This window comes from Callorhinus ursinus, unplaced genomic scaffold (genome assembly GCF_003265705.2).
Source record: "Callorhinus ursinus isolate GAN/ISIS: 27379988/994484 unplaced genomic scaffold, GSC_fseal_2.0 scaffold10, whole genome shotgun sequence".
Taxonomy (NCBI): Eukaryota; Metazoa; Chordata; class Mammalia; order Carnivora; family Otariidae; genus Callorhinus; species Callorhinus ursinus.
Genome location: NW_027397072.1, coordinates 26,921,531 through 26,937,776, shown reverse-complemented (window position 1 = coordinate 26,937,776; position 16,246 = coordinate 26,921,531). Strand labels below are relative to the sequence as shown.

Below are 16,246 nucleotides of genomic sequence, written 5' to 3'. Positions count from 1 at the left end.
GGGTCACAGGATCGAGCCCTGCTTCAGGCTCTGTGCCCAGAGCAGAGTCTGCTTGTGCCTCTCCCTCTGCCCTGCTTGAGTGCACTCTATCTCTAAAATAAATAAATAAAATCTTTAAAAAATAATGCTTAACATAATTGCTGATGAAAGTTTTCCACCAACAAAATTTAAAACTGTCTCACTCACTTATTAATGACTCTAGTCTCATAGAAAGAAAATGCCACTTGGGCAGCCCTATGCCTTGGTGGTACTTGCTTTACAGCCAAGTACTACTCATCCTGTAAGACAGCATCACACTCAGATCAACTCTGGAAAAATTTTTTAATTCAAGCTAACATGGCTAAAAAATCAAAAATAAGGCTTTCTGTCTACTCTGACATATTGAAACCCTTCTAGTAAAACTGATGCCAATCCCTCCGGCTTTCATGACGGTAAAAGAGGCAAACTTGCCTTCTTACCTTTTGTCTAAACTGAAATACTTGGGAAAATAAGCCCTTACACAGTAGAGACCAAGTCTACATTCTGACAGTTGAAAACTGTGTTTCTCAAAATTTTTCAGCCAATACTGAGAAATTGGGAGGTTTCATATAAAATTTAGATTTATTATTTCTGGTAATATGGGTCAAGTTGTCACAATCAGAACGGGAGTCAGCTAGCTATAATCTGCAGGCCAAATCCAGCCCCCCTCCCCCTATTTTTGTACAGCACAAGAACCAATAGTTTGTACATTTTTTTAAAAGATTTTATTTATTTGGGGGCGCCTGGGTGGCTCAGTTGGTTAAGCGTCTACCTTCGGCTCAGGTCATGGTCCCAGGGTCCTGGGATCGAGCCCCACATCGGGCTCCCTGCTCAGCGGGAAGCCTGCTTCTCCCTCTCCCACTCCCCCTGCTTGTGTTCCCCCTCTCTCTGTGTCCCTCTCTGTCGGATAAATAAATAAAATCTTTAAAAAATGAATAAATAAATAAATAATAAAAGATTTTATTTATTTGAGAGGGAGAGTGAGAGAGAGAACACGAGCAGGGAAAGGAGCAGAGGGAGAGGAAGAAGCAGACTCTCCACTGAGCAAGGAGCCCGATGCGGGGCTCGATCCCGGGACTCTGGGATCATGACTTGAGCTGAAGACAGATGCTTAACCGACTGAGCCACCAAGGTGCCCCCAGTTTGTACATTTTAAACCACTGAAAAAAAAACACAAAAGAATATTTTGTGATATGTGCAAAGTATGTAATTCTTTACTTAAAAAGAAACAATGTAACAGGGGCACCTGGGTGGTTCAGTCTGTTAAGGGTCAGACTTGATTTCTGCTCAGGTCATGATCTCAGCATTCTGAGATCAAGCCCCATAGTGAGCTCCACACTCAGAAGGGAGTCTGCTTGAGATTCTCTCTCCCTCTCCCTCTGCCCCTCCCCCTGCTCAAATGTGTGCACGCACGCACACACTTTCTCTCTCTAAATAAATGAATAATCTTTAAGAAATGATGTAACAGACATTCAATAAATGCTCTACTAAATCCAACCCGAATAATGAACCAAGGTAGGATGTGAGCCAGGAAACAGTAATTAAGATCCACTAAGATCCACAGTAAGAGTACTGAACATACATACGATCTGTATAATCCTTCAAAAGGGGCTCAATATAGTAGCATTTTGTATTAGATGAATCTCAGAGACGGAGAACATTTTTGCTTATTTTCATCAGGTTTTAAAGGGAAATACCTAAAGAAGACTTAGAAAACACACCAAAACACTGTCAGCATCACACCTGAAATCTGATGCTACTCAGCACAAGTCACCCTTGGGTAAGAACCCACTGCCTTCTTTTCTCTCCTTACCTGAATAGCTGTCAGTTTGTGTCTCACATTCACAAGAATGACTTGTGCTAATAAGAGCAGGATAGGCTTTGAGGCCGGGCTGGAGACTGATTCACCATCTAGAACAAGCAGATTCAGAACAACTGCATCCAGTCCTTTGACCTGAAAAAAATATATAAGCCAAAATGACCTAATTTAACAAAGTATTAATCTTTATAGGTTTTGGAGTAACATATTTTCCAGTTAATTCAGCTTTGAAACAAAGGCATCAATCTATTACACAGCACTTGGCACTGGACAGAATCATAACCTTATAAAGGCCACTGGGGACCCACAAACGCAGGCCACCCTGACAGACGGCCACTTATATACTTGCGCTTTAGAGAAACAACAAAATCAAGAAAATGCTAGTATCAAAGAGCCTTCATTCTTTATAGATTTACTTACAACAAAGTATCATCTCAATAAAAAGCATCCCTACATTACTTATATTAAACACGCTTCACATATGCTTCATTAGCTGACAAATGTCATTACAAAGGAGGTCTGCTCCATAATTCCTTTTTTTTTAATGTTTTATTTATTTATTCATGAGAGTCAGAGAGAGAGAGAGAGAGGCAGGAGCAGAGGGAGAAGCAGGCTCCCCGATGCGGGACTCGATCCCAGGACCCTGGGATCATGACCTGAGCCGAAGGCAAGGCAGACACTTAACCATCTGAGCCACCCAGGCGCCCCTGCTCCATAATTCCTAAGCCAAAGAGTCAACCAGGTCTTACTTATCAAATGCTGAGTGGGCATATAACCACAGACCAGTGGGAACAGAAGGCTGCAAAAAAAAAGGGATGCCTTTGAAAAGTCCACTACTTGGCTGAACAGAGATTTTCTACAATGGACAAGGCACCTGTGTATTTTGGTTTTGGTTTTTGGGTTTTTGTTTTTTTTATTTTTGCAGAGGGAGTGGGAGAAGCAGGCTCCCCACTGAGCAGGAGCCCAATGCGGGGCTCGACCCCAGGCTCCCATAACATGACCTGAGCCAAAGGCACACGCTTAACGACTGAGCCACCCTGGCACCCCTCTGTGTTTTCTGAGATGTGTGCTGTATAACTTTGATAGCTGCCACAAAATAGCAAGAATGTTTCCCCACTAGGAACATGGGCTCTAATGTCACAGACGCAGGATAGTGTCCTTTTCCTGGCCCTTATTAGTTTGTGGGTATAGGTAAATTTTTTAACTGAAGCCTCATTAAATACAAAATGAAATAATAGAACCCACTCCTAGATTCTTTAAGGATTAAATTAAATAATCCAAACAATGCCAGTGCCTGGTTCAGTATGTTGAAGCACTCAATATGGCCAAGAAAGTAATGCTGTGCATTCATCCACCATCCTACCTTCATCACTGAGAAGTGTAACAGAGGAACAGACAACATGAAAGAGCACCCCCAAACCACAAATAAAGCTTCCCATTATCTACACTAAGGGCAAAGGAATTTATTTTAACTTCAATAATTAAGAAACTATTTTGAGGGGTGCCTGGGTGGCTCAGTCGGTTAAGCATCTGCCTTCAGCTCAGGTCATGATCCCAGCATCCTGGGATCGAGCCCTGCATCGGGCTCCCTGCTCTGCGGGAAGCCTGCATCTCCCTCTGCTGCCACTCCCCCTGCTTATGCGCTCTCTCTGTTTCTGACAAATAAATAAATAAAATCTTTAAAAAAAAAAAAGAAAGAAACTATTTTGAAATTATTACAACTACTTCAATTTTACAAGGAAATAGATACAAATTTAAGTGCAGTTGAAAATCACAGAGAAGTCAGTGAACAGATTCCAGCCTGTTTTCCAACTCCCCAACCAATGTTCTTCCTGCCACTCCATGCTGTCTTCCCCGCAGATCTCTTCCTGCCTCCAGACAAGGTTCAGGACCCTGCCAAGCATCCAGAAAGGCTGCAAAGACAGGGCCAGGATCCCTTCTAGCCTTCTGACTGGAACCACTTACCTCTCAGCATGGAACTGGCACAGAGACACTAGAAGAGGCCCCGTGTAGAGGAGACCCTCACCAATGAGCCCGAGGTGTCTCGTGAGAGCTCCAAATGCAGATGCTGAACACACCAGGGAATATACTCACTTAAGAACTTGGGAGAAGAACCTGCCTAATGTACCCAGACTGTATCTGCCCCCTCATCAAGTTCTCTTCTCATACAAAGATGTCAAAATAAAGATTTAACCACCTTTATTTCCCAAAGTCCACAGCAAACTGGTGAAGTACAAGAAGATATGACATGACTTTAAGAATCCGGGGCACCTGGGTGGCTCAGTCGGTTGGGTGGCCAGCTCCTGACTTCAACTCAGCATGATCTCAGGGTCATGGGATCAAGCCCCACGTCAGGTTCCACGCTCAGTGGGGAGTCAGCTTGAGGATTCTCTCTCTCTCCTTCTCCCTTTGCCCCTCCCCTGCCCTGCTCTCGCTCTTTCTCTCTAAAATAAATAAATCTTTAAAAAAAAAAAAAAGAAAAAGAATCCATATTCTAATCACTTTGATATGAGAAACACATCTAACTGTTCTAGCACAAATTTAGATCATTCTCCTCTAAATGAAATTCCTAAAGATAACAAACAAGTAATTTAGTATGCAAAAAAATTACAGAGATAGCCTATGATATACCACCTGGGTATCATTACCTCTGATACTCAAAGCCAGGGGTTGGTTATTAAACCTCCTACTCTTCAATTCAAAATTCTCTGGAAATGGACGGCACCTGGATGGCTCAGTCTGTTAAGTGTCTGATTCTTGATTTCGGCTCAGGTCATGAACTCAGGGTCGTGAGATGGGGCCCTGCTGTCCGATTCCACACTCAGCAGGGAGTCTGCTTAAGATTCTGTCTCTCCCTCTGCCCCTCCCCCCGCTCACAAACTCTCCTCTAAAAGGTATAAATAAAATCTTTAAAAAAGAAATTCTCTGGAGATGGTATTAACAAGACAATAAATAAATGCGTGAATGTATGAATAGCCAAATATACACATTTCTCTTCCCAGTGCTACCTTGCATCATCATGAAAAAAATGAAATGCTTTTCTATCTTCTGCTTAAGTAAATAAGCCTCTGCCTACCCCCAAGATATTACACTGATATTCCAACTGAGTTCTAAACGTGCTTCCAGAGGTTTGGGGAAATGGTCTGTTTTTAAAGAGGACTGCTTATATTTTCAAAAAAACAAAAACAAAAAACAGACAAAGCAAAGGTTACAACTCTTAGGAACAATTCCTCAGTCAAGACAGCATAGGACATGTAAAAATATAAGTATTTATCACTATAATAGTGAAAAAAATTTCAACATCTGGGAGCCAGAGATAAATTTACTATACAACCAGATTACTAAGATTAACCTTTCTGTGCGAGAGGTGACCAATACTGCTCAGACATGGACCTTCAGTGCTATTCCTCTGAGACCAGTTAGCATCAGATGTCAGTGTTAAAATGACAAGGCTGTAAGTTAAAGGCAGGGAAAATGAATTTGGCTTTGGTCACCATACTCCATGACCACAAAGTATATTCACAAATATTTATGCTTCACAAGAGCTAAGAAACATGAATCAGCGCAGGAAAATGACAATTAGAAAATACTGACGTGTTTAAAAATTTCAATTCCTCCTACCTTCCAAATTCTCAGACTGCGGGTAAAGAATATAAATTGAATATTCCTTTTAAAAACAACCTGACAGGGATGCCTGGGTGGCTCAGTTGGTTAAGCATCTGCCTTCGGCTCAGGTCACGATCTCAGGGTCCTGGGATTGAGCCCCAAGTCGGGCTCCCTCCTCAGCAGGGAGTCTGCTTCTCCCTCTGCCTGCCACTCCCCCTGCTTGTGCGCTCTGTCTCTCTGGGCCAAATAAATAAATAAAATCTTAAAAAACAAAAAAACAACCTGACATTACCAAGAAGAGTTGAACATGCATATACTCTAGGGCACAGCAACTCCACTCAGGGATATATATATACTACAGCAGAGCTTCCCAACTCTGGGAAGATCATCCTCTCAGCCCTCAGGGTGTCACCTACAGCCCGAGGGCCAGCAAAAACAGCCTCCTCTGCTTTTTCAGTATGCTGTGCTTTGAAATTCTTGCAAATGATTCCCAGAAGATGTGTTCCTAATAGCACTGTATGTAATACGCTGGGGGAAAAAAAGGAAACATACCATATCGCCATCAAGAGTAGAACAGACATACACGTTCTAGCATAGTCATACAATTGGAATACTATACAACAGTAAAAATGAATAATGGTATCATTTCAAAAATATACCACTGAGCAAAGCAAGTCACAGAAGAATGCATACAGTTTGTTACATTTTATAAAAGTTCAAAAACTGGCAAAACTAAACATGTTTTCTAGAGTTACAAAGGTGCTGAAACTATGAAGAAAAGCAATAGAATGATTAACACAAAATTCATGGGACTGGCTCATTGGAGAGGAGGGCCAGGGACACCATCAGGAAGCACACACAGGGGATCTTTTAAGGCAGTATTTCCAACCCTTTCCAAGTCACAGCACATGCAGAGACGCTATGATTAGTGGTGCAAAGCAGGGAACTAGCAAATGCTGCCGACCAGAAGAGACCAGTTCCGAGGCTCTCCCCACTCCAGCCCGGGCCCCACACAGGCAAAGGGACTCCACATCCGGGGAACTGCGGTCGGGAAACTCTGTTCTACAATGCCGCTAATGTTCTCTCTCAAGCTGGGTGGGAGGAGCAAAGTGGTTTTATTATTTAAACTGCATACACTTCATATGCTTTTTTTGAATCTATGAGGTAGTTCTAATAAAAAAAAAAAAATCAAGGTCTCAAAGTTTCCTACAATCTGGCCTGAATCCCATGAAGTGTGACCTTTCAATGCTACTCCAGGAGGGCCCAAAACATCCTGCTCCCACCGCGCTCTTGCCCGGTCTGAACTTCTGCTCACCTGACTGCATCCAGACAGACTTTCCTGCTCCTCTCCACCTGTCCATTTCCTCAGCACCCTTCAGTTCAACTCACAGTCCACTCCCAGCTAAACTGTCTGACAAAATCCCCATTCCCCACATCTCTTGGTTAATTGCAATAATCTTAACAGTCCAAATCTCTCACATAACCTATTTCTGTACTGCCCTGAATTGTTACCTGACTTTACAGGTGCTTCTACACTAGTATAGCAGAAAGAGGGCTGGATTTAGGCCCAGAAAATGTGGCTTCCAATCGCCCAGCTGTAAGACCTCTGACAAGTTTCCTTCACCACTAGGAGCTTCCATCTTCTCATCTCTGGGATCCTCAAACTGATAGAACACGTGAATTAAGAACTTGCCCCACATATCTGTGCTCAACAAACACTATGACTTTGACTATTTGGTGAATTTTTAACCTCCACTACAGGGCTGAAGAGGCAGAAACTGTTTCATCCACAATAAGAGAGGGAGATGTTCCATATAAGCAAATTTCTAGACAACTAAAGCATTTCTCTTTAAGTGACATAATCTTTGGAATTTAATCACTTTGATGAAAACCTCTGCAAAGTACAGATTCAATTCCCGTCTTAGACATAAGATACAGAAGATCTTTTAACCTTTCGATAATGATTTAGAGCCAGGATTATGAATTTCAATTATTCTACTGCAACATAGTAAGTGACTCACCACACTGATGTGTACAGAGCCAATCACTGTGGCTGTCAGATTATGGCTGCTTTTCTACTTCTCTGTCCGCCCCACCATCAGATTGTTTTAAATATATTTTATTTATTTATTTATTTTTAAAGATTTATCTATTTGAGAGAGAAAAAGCACGTGAGCAGGGGCGGGGCAGAGGGAGAGGGAGAGAATCTCAAGCAGACTCCATGCCCAGCAAAGAGGCCAACACTGGGCTTAATCTAATGACCCTAAGATCCTGACCTGAGCTGAAACCAAGAGCTAGACTCTCAACCGACTGAGCCACCCAGATGCCCCTATTTTATTTATTTTTTTAAGTAAGCTCTATGCTGGGGCACCTGGGTGGCTCATTCGGTTAAGTGTGTGCCTTGGCTGGGGTCGTGATCCCGGCGTTCTGGAATCGAGTCCCGCACTGGGTTCCTTGCTCAGTGGGGAATCTGCTTCTCCCTCTGCCTGCCACCCCCTCTCCCTGCCATTCCCCCTGCTTGTACTCTCACTCTCTCTCTCACTCTCTCTCTCGAAATAAATAAATAAAATCTTAAAAAAAAAAAAGTAAGCTCTGTGTCCAACGTGGGGCTCAAGCTCACAACCCCGAAATCAAGAGCTGCACACTCCACCAACTGAGCCATCCAGGAGCCCCTCTACCATCAGATTATTAACACTTATCTCTAATTCCACTCCTGACAGTGGACCTTCTAGAAATACTTGAAAACCTGATCGATGACCAAGGACTCTTAGTACACTTTGTACAAGCTATAAAGTCCTATTTTTTCCTACCATTAACTCCAGTTTATAAAGACCAGTTCCTAAAGAAAGAGAAAAAAAAAAAACCACAATAATAACTATATATGACATTTCCAAGAAGCATACCTCACTGAATTGCTGGAATAAAATAGATGGCAAAAAATCCTGAGGTTGTAAATCAACGGGAGGCCCCGTCCAGTTACTCTGAACAAAAAGTTGCAAACTGCTTACACCAATTAGGAATATCAGCTGTTGTCTGCATATAAGAATAAAAAAAACAAATATGAACCACTGTATAACCACAACCAATTTCATTTCAGTTTTACCAAGAAAAATATAAAATATTAACCAACATCATCCAAGTACTACAAAACAAAATTTCTGAAACCTAAACAATTTATGTTTCAATGTCCAATATTATAACCATGTGCCACATAGGGCTCTTTTATTTATTTATTTAAAGATTTTATTTATTTGACAGAGAGAGACACAGAGAGAGAAGGAACACAAGCAGGGGGAGTGGGAGAGGGAAAAGCAGGCTTCCCGCTGAGCAGGGAGCCCGATGTAGGGCTCGATCCCAGGACCCTGGGATCATGACCTGAGCCGAAGGCAGACGCTCAACGACTGAGCCACCCAGGCGCCCCACATAGGGCTCTTTTAATTTAATTACAATTAAATGAAATTTAAAATTCTGTCCCTCAGTTGCACTATTTCAAGTGCTCAACAACCGCATATGACTAGTGGCTGCCATACCAGAGAGCCCAAGTTTTCCAACGACTAAAACCACTGTCTTATGCTGGCAAAGCACTACTAAATGTATTCAGTCTGTTTCTCTATGAAAATTTCAAATAAAATTCTACCTTTCAGTTGTGTCCAAATCTGTTGAGTAATCCAGGAATGTTACTATCTGTTTCTCCAGGTAGCTATCCAGCTTTTCTTCAGTCATAGTTGTTGAGTTAAAAATATTTTGAGTCAATGAATTTGAGAATATGGCCTCATAATTCCCTTTGAGCAGCAATTGTAAGAAAGATCCACTCTCTGCAATATAAAAAATTAGTCCAATAATTCAAAAGACCAATTTTTTTCATACTGAAAAGGGTAACACTATTAGGTAAATCTACCATTTTACATTTTAGTATGAAAAATATGTGTATCCTTAGAATGCTTACTATACATTAATCACAAAGCACTGAGCAAATTCCCATTATTCTATGAACATCACTTCTACAATTAGCAGCTCATCCATACAATGAGCAGCAAGGTAGAAGTTAGACACAGGAATATTTCTCATTAGTAAATATTATCACCCTTCTGGGAATTCAAAAGATTCCTATTGACAACAGAAAAGTTTCCACAATCAGGGGTCTAAGGCCTTTCATAATCTGGCTTCTCGTATCCCCACCATACTCCCTGAGGAACAGCTGGTTCTCTCACTGTTCCCTGAATATCCCATGCACACTCCTGCCTCCACACTTTTACACTTGTGATTTCTCCTGCTGAGCTCTTCTCGTCTTATCCTTTAATCAAAATTCCACTCACGTCTGACTTCTTCCATGAAACTTTTCCAGATCACCAGACTTCAGAAACTACCTCTCTCCTGAAGCACCTATTGCATACACACACACACACACGCACACTACTTAGTGTCCTAAATTGTTATTTTTCTTCCGGGTCCAACCTAAATCTCACAACCAGATGTGCCTTTATCTCACATTTATCACTAGTAAATATGCTGTTAACACCTCTCTCCGGTAAATGTGTACTGTTCATAAGAATTATACCTTTGCTGCCTCGTTTCAGGTTTTATGCTTACCAACTGTGGGGCCTGGAATAAATTACTTAAACAATCTGTCTTTAAACGTCTTCACCTGCAAAATGGTATTAAACGTAGTATCTATCTTAAATGTCTATTATAAGGATTAAATGACGATAAATGTTAAGGACTTAGAAAAGTAGCTGACATCGCCATCGCTGTTACCACTGAGCCTAGGCGGTGAGAAGGTTGGGATCAAGACACGCACTGAGCCCAGAGGACCCCGCCCACCACATCAAGGATGCAACAATCCAAACTCTTAAGGGATCAGCTAGATTTCGGCAGGAAAAAAACAAACAAACAGACAAAAATAAAAAACAAGGAGGAATGAGAACCCAGCCGGCACCACTCTCCGCTCACAGTCCACACGCTTGGCCTCCGTTCCTGGAAGGTTCGCCTTTCTCACCTGAACCGGCGACTCCCTCCTGCTTCCATTGCTGCCGCTCAGCCTCAGTGGGGAAGCCCCTCAAAACTGCCAGCTCCGGTATCCACATCACCCTGGACATCGCTGCAGCCAAAAGGGGTTCTAAGAGGGTCACACGGAGTCAACAAAAGAAAGTAAAAAGAAAGAGGGTCCAAAGATGCCGAAATCTAGTGGCAACAGATCCTGTGAATACCACCCACAGCCCCAGAAGTCCATGTGCAAACATCGTCACTTGGACGCGGCCATGACAGCAGCGCAGGACACCCTGGGAAAAACACACACTCGGCTCTGGTTTCCGCCTAGGAGACCTACTCAAAACCTTAGTACTGAGCATGCCCAGTAGAGATGCCCCGCCCGGAGCAGGGTATGGGCGGCTTGGAGGGCGCGGTCGATTTCAGCCCCGCCCTAAAGGGGCGTGGCCAAGAGCTGTAGACGGCATGAGGCGGGTGGAGTCGTTTTGCACCACCCACTGAGGATTGGGATTAAAATGCAGCTAGAAGCCCGGGTCTCGTCCTGCCAAGAGGTAATAGGAATGGTCTACCGCTTGGGTTCCTCAACATTTTTGGATCAGAACCCTCCTGACTACCTAACCAAAGTCTTTCACGCAAAATGCATGTGGGCCCTTGCTACCAACGTTCGGGTACCATTCCAGGAAGTTCGAGGCCCCCTGAAGTGGAGTCGACCAGCACAAGAACCACCTCTGCAGCGAATAGGTCTTTATTCTTAGAATGAATTAAACTGTAAGGAAAGTTTTGGGGCGCCTGGCTGGCTCCGTCAGAGGAGCATACGACTCTTGACTTCCGGGAAGTGAGTTCAAGTCCCAGGTTGGGTGTAGAGATTACACACATACCTGACTAAACAGAAGAAATAAATAACTTGTTTTTTTTTTTTTAAGTGTAAAGAAAGTAGCTGGTTTTGATGCTACCACTACATAAATCATGATTGAGTGGGACCTGTGGCCCCCCGGCTGGTGCATGGAAGCTTGTGGAGGATAGGTTGAGTCCAGAAACCTGTCACCCCTGTGTGCCTGCCGCTGAGCACGGAGCTGGCGCCTCATTCCCACGTCCTTTCTTCATAGCCAGGCTCCTAGGCCAAAACCGAGGCGCCAGACCTCAGCGGGGCGGGACTCTGCCCCAATGGGCCTGAAGCCTGGACTGTGAAAATGCCATGCACTAGCCAGGGTAACCCTGACCTCGCCGCATTCTTGGAGAAATCAAAGGCAAGCGATCTCTGAAAGAGCCTAGCCCAGTGCCGGCTCCAAAGAGGGAACTAAATTCTCAATTCACTTACCTCCTCCATAGACTGTGGAGGGAATGGTGGTGCTCAGCCTCTGCCAGCAGAAGCCAAAGGAAGCCAGACCTGGGTTGAGTGGAGAAGAACAGATGCCCTAGAATGTCTTCTTACTGAGAAGTAATTAAATGCTATTTGTGCAGGAAATGATATTTAATCAGTGTGTCCTTTTGGTTTTTTTAAGCACAAAATCCAGCACTGTCTAAACCATTTGACGGTTGTTAGAGCTATTAAAGCAGAAACACACTGGCCGCTCAACCAGGTTCCTCACTTGTCCCGCACAGTGAACTTGGTGCTTTCTCTATATTCAAGGTTTGTTTTAAGTGAGATATGCTTGACAATGATAGTAAGTATATTCATCTCTCTTCAGGCAAATGGACTCTAGAATAAAAATGTGGGAGAAAAATATATGGTCTCAAATGAAAAAAACAAAAATAAAAACAAAGAAAAAAATGGAGTGGATGGGGCACCTGGATGGCTCAGTCGGTTAGGTGTTTGCCTTCAGTTCACGACACGATCCCAGGGCCTTGGGATCTAGTCCTGTATTGGGCTCCCTGCTCAGAGGGGAGCCTGCTTCTCCCTCTACCCGCCCCCTCCCCATTTGTGATCTCTCTCTTTCTCTCTCTCTCTCTCAGATAAATAGGGGCACCTGGATGGCTCAATCGTTAAGGCATCTGCCCTTGGCTCAGGTCTTGATCCCATGGTCCTGGGATGGACCCCTGCATCAGGCTCCCTCCTCCAAGGGAAGCCTGCTTCTCCCTCTCCCACTCCCCCTGCTTGTGTTCCCTCTCTCACTGTCTCTCTCTGTCAAATAGATAAATATAATCTTTTAAAAATATTTTTTAAAAAACTGGAGTGGATACTGAGCTGGTGAGTAGGCTATGTCTACTTTAGGAGTGGCTTGGCTGGACAGTCTGCTGGGAACCCTGATGTCAGAGGTAGATGAACCATCTCAAGTCTTTTTTCTTGAGCTGGTCAGATTTCTCAGAGACTTTTTAAATTTCCTACCTGGATAGTGAGGATCTGGTTGCCAGAGTTCCAGAGTCAAGCAGAGCAAGAAAGCCAGGAGTCTCAGCATACAAGACCCAGTCTGAATATCAGACCCTGTAGAGACCACGGCAAGGGGAGTGGAGGGGAAGGAGTGGGCAGGGGTTCCTACTGACTGACTCAGCTTTGCAAGAGTCCTCCTAATTTCAGCCCTTCCTCTTCCCACCCCATAACCTTCAGTGCCAGGGCATCTCATACTCCCAGTTGCTGAGTTGTTCAGGGATTCTTCAGTCTAGATACAAGTTTGCCTTAGCTTTTCCCATGGCATTTTTAGGATTGGGCTTTCTCTGGTTAGTGACATCAGTTACTAGCTCCCAAACACGGCATCTCATCTCATCTTCTCTTTCCCTGTGGGTTATGTCTTAATTTTTTTCTTTACCATAAATTTAGTGAGTTTTGAAGGATAGACAGCATATATTCAACATGCCATGTTTACTCTAGAACCTTAAACTGTACTGTAAATGACATCTTTCTCCATGCAGCTTCAGATTGGATACATTTATGTGTTTGAACTAATCCTATCTCATATCTTTCTAAATAGTAAAAAGGAGGCAGGATTGTAATGAGCATTTCATGACCCTTCAAACCTTTTTCATATTCATTAACAAATCTCATGGGTAATAATAATAATTTTTAAATGTTTGTAGCAGCATTTTTAGTATAGCCAAAAACTGGATACGACCCAAATGTCCATGCACAGATGAACGAATAAACAAATTGTGATATATTCATACAATGGAAGTGTTCAACTATAAAAATGAATAAACTATATATATAATATACACAAATACCAAAGTAATTATGCTGAGTGAAATAAGACAGAAAAACAGAGAACACACGAGTCTATTTATATAAATCTAGAAAATGCAAACGAATTTCTAATGACAGAAAGCAAATCAGTGATTGCTAGGGAATAGGGAAATGGAGAGGAAAGCAGGGAGGAATAGGAGGGACACTTTTGGGGGGTGAACAGATATGTTCACTATCTGATTCTGCTAATGGTTTCATGGGAATATATGTATGAAAAAACAAACTTTTCAATTAAAATATGTGCACTTTTTAAGATTTTATTTATTTATTTGACAGAGAGAGACAGTGAGAGAGAGAACACAAGCAGGGGGAGTGGGAGAGGGAGAAGCAGGGTTCCCGCTGAGCAGGGAGCCCGATGCGGGGCTCGATCCCGGGACCCTGGGATCATGACCCAAGCTGAAAGCAGACGCCCAACGACTGAGCCACCCAGGCGCCCCTGAAGTAAGTTTTCATATAATATCATTAGGCCCAGTCCTTTGTTTTAAGAAATCAGACCTTTTGGTATAGAGGTGTAGCACCATTTGGCAATCAGACCTACGTCTTTTTTAAGATCATTAAACTTTGTTTGCAAGGTACGTCATTTGATAAATACTTGCGCCATCCCTTGCTTGTATTAGCTGTCTACTGCTGTGTAAAAAATCACTATAGAACTTAGCAGCTTCAAAGAACAAGCTTTTATTATTTCACAATTTCTGAGGGCCAGGAATCTGGGTGCAGGTTGGCTGTGTGCCTCAGGCTCAGGGTCTCTCACAAAGAGGCTATCATAAACAAGGTTCAGCTAGGAGAGGATGCTCTCTCGAGCTTATCCTGTGGCATGCCTTCTGTTCTCACTGGCTGTTGGCCAAAGACATCAGTTCCTTTCCATATGGCCTCCCTGTAGGGAAGCCCTCAGGGTGGCAGGAGGCTCTTCTCAAAGGGAGATCCAATATGGGGCTGCAGTCTTTTTGTAACCTCACCTCAGAAGTATCCCTTCACGAATCTGTGTGTCCAGCCCACATGCAAGGGGAAGGAGGCAGGGCCCGCTGGGGTCACCCCGGACACCACCTACCACCCTGCTTTTCCTGCTGTTTGCTCTGCTTTTGCCAATGTTGGTCTATAGGTATGAAGTCTTGCTTCGTGTATTTTTGCTTTATCCTGAATTGTCCTTTTCTGCAGGATGTCTAAGGGAGTATTCCATAGGGAATGTGTGAAAACATACCCAGTAAGTCTCCACTCCAATCCAAGCTGGCCATGAGGTTGTTAAACGGATGACGGGTTCAAGACAAAACCATGGATCAAACTTCACGTGGATTCCCTGTACAACCTTCATGGAAGCAATCCCTCCCTGCCTATCAGTCTATGAAAGAAGGTCATTTTGTTTAAGCTAAAGTCTAACGTCAATGATTATTGGGTCATTGGTCATACAGTCTAGGACTAGTAGTACTCCACTCAGTTGGAAAATTTGAGATATGGTTACGAAGCACATACTGTTAACCTCACCAGCCCCCTTCTTGGTGTGTTAAAGTTTGACTATGTCGAAGTCTAAACTGCTTCCTGGAAGAACTTCTGCCTCTTATATAAAGTCACACCACAATCCTAACTCTTGAGTTTTCCCTTGGTAAATGGAAAAATTAAAATTGAAAAGAAAGAAAAAAACCCCCAAACAAACCCTGTTTTACTTAGACTAACAATGGACACTACGGGAAGCTTTTGACAGAAAGAATCAATTATATGTTTAAAAGACATTCTAAAAAAATTGGGAGACAAAACACCAAACAGACAATAGTGAGCTTTTTTACTTGGGAAAAATGAGGCCTTAAAAAAAAAAAGGGGGGGGCGCCTGGGTGGCTCAGATGGTTAAGCGTCTGCCTTCAGCTCAGGTCATGATCCCAGGGTCCTGGGATTGAGTCCCGCATCAGGCTCCCTGCTCCTTGGGAGCCTGCTTCTCCCTCTGCCTCTCTCTCTCTCTCTCTGTCTGTCTCTCATGAATAGATAAATAAAATCTTAAAAAAAAAATCCCAACTCCAAGAGTCTCAAAGTCTTTGTAACCGTTTGAATCTTATCCTCCTTGAGTTTCTCTCTTATTTTACTCAGCTTTACCTGATTTTCCAAATGAGTTTTCCCCCCCGAGTTCTCACAGAACCACACACACACACACACACATTCTACTAGATCCAATCAACTCTGTGAATAGCAGGGAACTGAATGTATGGATTCCCGAAAAATAAAGGTAGAGGTTAATGAATCTTAAGGTTCATGGCCCCTCCCAAGGCTGGGAAAGGTTCTAACAATGTAGCCACTTGATCATAAGACTATGTAAAATTTGCTAAAGTCACAGAAAGTAGATTGATGGCCTTGGGCGGGCGGGGGTGGGGGGGGAAGAGAGGTTGAAAGATAAAGTTAAAAGACACAGATTTTCTTCTAGAGGAAAATGTCCTAAAATTGGCGGTGATGGGCACCTGGGAGGCTCAGTTAGTTAAGCATCTGACTCTTGATTTCAGCTCAGGTTGTGATCTCAGGGTGGTGGGAGGGAGCCCCAAGTCAGGCTCTGCACTCAGTGGGGAGTCTGCTGGAGATTCTCCCCCTGCCCCTCCCCCAGCTCGTGCTCTCTCAAATAAATCAAGTCTTTAAAAAAAACTGGTGGTGGTGATGGTTACACATAT

General features: G+C 43.3%; 1 protein-coding gene across 3 annotated transcripts in view; it reads right to left on the bottom strand.

Moving 5' to 3' along the window:
* Positions 1-10,753, bottom strand: part of TTC27 (tetratricopeptide repeat domain 27) — a 169,398-nt gene extending 158,645 nt beyond the window's left edge. For all 3 annotated transcript variants that reach the window (XM_025868026.2, XM_073897248.1, XM_073897247.1), the window contains exons 1-4: positions 10,440-10,753; positions 9,081-9,258; positions 8,347-8,476; positions 1,832-1,972 (exon numbers count right to left, since the gene is read on the bottom strand). In XM_025868026.2, the coding sequence (XP_025723811.1) occupies positions 1,832-1,972; positions 8,347-8,476; positions 9,081-9,258; positions 10,440-10,539 (549 nt within the window). In that variant the 5' untranslated portion in view covers positions 10,540-10,753. The remainder of the gene's footprint in view (positions 1-1,831; positions 1,973-8,346; positions 8,477-9,080; positions 9,259-10,439) is intronic.
* Positions 10,754-16,246: the final 5,493 nt, after the last annotated feature.